We start from the raw sequence: 3,553 nt of genomic DNA, 5'->3' as shown, positions 1-3,553 counted from the left end.
CCTGTGACGTGATTACGAAGCTCCGTGCGTTCGCAACCTTACTTTTGACTGATATAAACTTTTGATAAATGTACGGCATAAAGTAAAATAAAGTTTAAGACATAGGCGATGAACGAAGAGCATATTGATTTAAGTATTTTAAGTATTATAAGTTTTTTTTACAATTTTCCCAAAACAAAACTCACATAATGATATAAAATGCAAAATTATAAATAAAACGTACGTACACGATACTTGAAAAAAAATTATTTCCAATAAAACATAACGATTCAATAAAATTACAATAAGCGTGCAATGAAGGAAGTTAAATTTAAAAAAGGAAGTTTTACATATGTATATTCTTCAGATTGATTTATGTTGTTTAATTCCGCAGTTTATTAAGTACCTTTTTGCCTAGAGTTGCTGCATGAGTTATCAAATATTGGCTTAAATATCGTTTGTGTAAGTTAAACACCTCGGTGTTCCCGCTGCTCGTTTGCCCTCTTCTGTTATATAAAAAGTACATATATATACTATGATATTTATCATAATCCACAATGGTGCTCATTTATACTCGTATTATTACATCACATCGGTTGTCATCCGCCCAGCTACACACAAACCCGTTATGCATCTGTTCCGTTCTCATAGTGTCGTTATAAAAAATCACAAAAAACACTATAAAACTAGAATTTAAAAGAAAATAAAAAAAGGCAGAGCGTTGGGGGCTCAGGGTTTTAAGCACTTGACATGTAATCTGCAGGTCCTGGGTTCGAATCCCGCCATGTACCAATGTGTTTTTCGATTTACGGTGAAAGAAAACATCGTGATGCAACCTGCACATATCTGCGAAGAAATTCAAAGATATGTGTTAAGTCAACCAACCCGCACTGGGCCAGCGTGGTTGACTATGGCCTAGTTACCCCTAACTTAGGGTAGGCTCCGAGCCCCTTAGTGAGGACGTAGTGAGCTGATGATGAGGTATGAACAAATAACTCAAATGACAGTGTTTTGACACGACCGTGTCAGTCTTCACCGGCCACAGGAAGCCGGTTATGAATAGTTCGGTAATGTATTCCAACGAACTCGTCGTGAATGCCGGCGAGGAAAGCGAATGCCAAGGTCAGACATTACATTCTATGACGCCACCACACCTTTATTACATAACTAACTATTACTCGCGACTCCGACCGCATCGAATTCAAAATAAAACTTAATTAGTAGCCTACGTGTTATTCCAGGTTATGTTATATATCTATGCCAAATTTCAGTGAGATCCACACAGCCGTTCTGGAGATATCTTCTCAAAAACAACCATCCATCCATCCTTCCTCCCATACATCCAAACATTCGCTTTTATAATGTTAGACGTCAGAATATACTAAAAGAATAATGAATCAAAAGTGTAATGACATTTAATGTGTTTTATCTCTATCGAATACTCCACGCGCCAACCCTATTATGTTTTTTTTTTAATATATGTTCCTTTACTATATTTATCACAATAAACCAAGTTATCTACATTTATGAATTAAAATGTTTTAATGTAAAAATGTATGGGTAGAATTTTGTAAAGTTCAAGCAGCGTAGCTTCTGCCGGCATTCAAATATATGCAAAGTGGGCAATACTGGCGGCTGCGCGGCGTCGTGTAAGTATATAAGTGTTTGCCATTTGTGTTCCGGCCACAGTCTCTAGCTTCATCCTCTTGCACAACACACACAACACTCATCTCCAAAATGAAATCCGTAAGTTAATCACGTCGCAATTACCTTTGCTACCATCATTTTTGAAGATCAGAAATCACTAAGGCAACTAGTATTCTTGACACCGCGACACTGAAAAGTGAAGGGGTACTTTTTCAATCGACTATTGTAAATTTTTACACGATGATGTTTGCTTTTGACCGACAATTCGCTTTCTTTTCATCTTTCCTTGTACGATGATGAGCATCAATCCGCATTTTGTGTTTATCATTTTAATGCCTAGGTGCTCCAGCTTTCTTTTCTTGATGGTACAAAGAGATTCTGCCTTTTTCTCTCTCCAGGATATCCTTAACATTTTCCTGTATAGCCACATTTTAAAGGTTACGTCTTTCTTTCACATCGATTCTGTGAGTGTCCACGCTTTACAGTCATACAGGAAAACGGAGAAAACGTGCAATGTGCTAATCGCATCCGTAGCTTTAAATACACCATTTTATTGCTTAATAGCTTTCGGAGTCTGTGGAAAGTATTCCGAGCTTATTCTATGCGGCACTTTATTTCGAGACCGTGATCTTCTCTATCATCAACCCAGCATTGCAAATATTTGTACTTCCTAACTTTTTTTTAAAACCTGTCCAACATAATAGAAGTGAGAGGTTAGCAGGTGGAATTCTGGATAAACACATACTTGGTTTCCTTGGCATTGACGCTTTAATCAAATAATTAAGTTAGTGTATTATTTAAGTATTTATTACCTCCATCTTTCTTTCCATTTTATGTGTATGGACTACTGTCATTGAACTCGTTTACGTTTAAACTTGTTACTAAACTACTAATTCGGATATTAGAGCCGTAAATATTGGTTTATAAATACTAATCACCCTCGGTTGTTGTCGGGATGCGTGTTGTGCTGTTGAAAATAAGTGTGTCTTTTGCAGGTAATCGCAATTGCTCTGCTGGTGTGCGCAGTGGCCGCCGTGCCCATCGACCCCCAGACTGCGGAGACAACTGACCAAAAATTCGATAACATCGGTGTCGGACCCTACTCCTTCAGGTACTTACACTTTCTTTACATACTGTTCTATCAATTTAATCTGCGAGCGATAACGTGACCTGAATGCTCGCATAAATATAAAAGTACAGATTAAAGCGCCTCCTTAAGAAAAGGGTGGTCTGAGCTATCCGGTACTATGTTATAATAACTATACACAGGCATCTGGATATGCGCGTATATTTATGACAACAGTTGCGAATTGCAGCCACAAAACCCTCGAGGGATAAATTAAAAATAAATTTGACTACATTACTTTGCAGTTTCCAAACAAACGATGGCAAGTCGGTGTACGCCGAGGGTCAGTTGAAAAACCAGGGTACTGAAGGAGAGGCCCTCGAGGTCCGCGGCCAGTACTCTTACACCGGCGACGACGGCCAGGTCTACACCATTACCTACATCGCCAACGAGCTTGGCTTCCAGCCCCAGGGCGCCCACATTCCCTAAGCATGACGACCCCCGCACGCCTTACAGCTCATACCAGCCTCGCTGCCGATTGATCACCAACACGGTCGCTTGTATATAGAGTGATGATCTAATATAAGTTATTCGTTATTAATTATCCTTGTTTTATTGTTGTTGAAAACATGTGCCACCGCTAGCTTTTTGATGCATTGTACTTCGGCTTAGCCGTCGCCGTGCATTCTAGTGATTTTTTGACAATTGTTGAAATATTTAAACAATATTTAAATATTGAATCAGATGAAAGCTTTTACCCCGGATTTCTCTGTGTGTTAGTTCACTTACTTCATTATTAGAGATGAACTTATCAATCTTGTTTATGGCTGTTCGGGAAACGCCGGAAGGATTTGAGAAAGT

General features: G+C 38.8%; 1 protein-coding gene across 1 annotated transcript; it reads left to right on the top strand.

The window, feature by feature from the left end:
- The first annotated feature begins 1,671 nt into the window (after nucleotides 1-1,671).
- On the top strand, nucleotides 1,672-3,293 carry LOC106115938 (flexible cuticle protein 12-like). The gene is given in 3 exon segments (NM_001312196.1): nucleotides 1,672-1,725; nucleotides 2,622-2,737; nucleotides 2,998-3,293. Coding segments are annotated over 3 exon segments (309 nt in total). The 5' UTR covers nucleotides 1,672-1,716; the 3' UTR covers nucleotides 3,182-3,293.
- The last annotated feature ends 260 nt before the right edge of the window (nucleotides 3,294-3,553 follow it).

Source organism: Papilio xuthus, unplaced genomic scaffold (genome assembly GCF_000836235.2).
Source record: "Papilio xuthus unplaced genomic scaffold, Pxut_1.1 DF827777.1, whole genome shotgun sequence".
Taxonomy (NCBI): domain Eukaryota; kingdom Metazoa; phylum Arthropoda; class Insecta; order Lepidoptera; family Papilionidae; genus Papilio; species Papilio xuthus.
The sequence above is the reverse complement of the archived record's forward strand: the minus strand, read 5'-3'. Positions and strand labels throughout refer to the sequence as shown.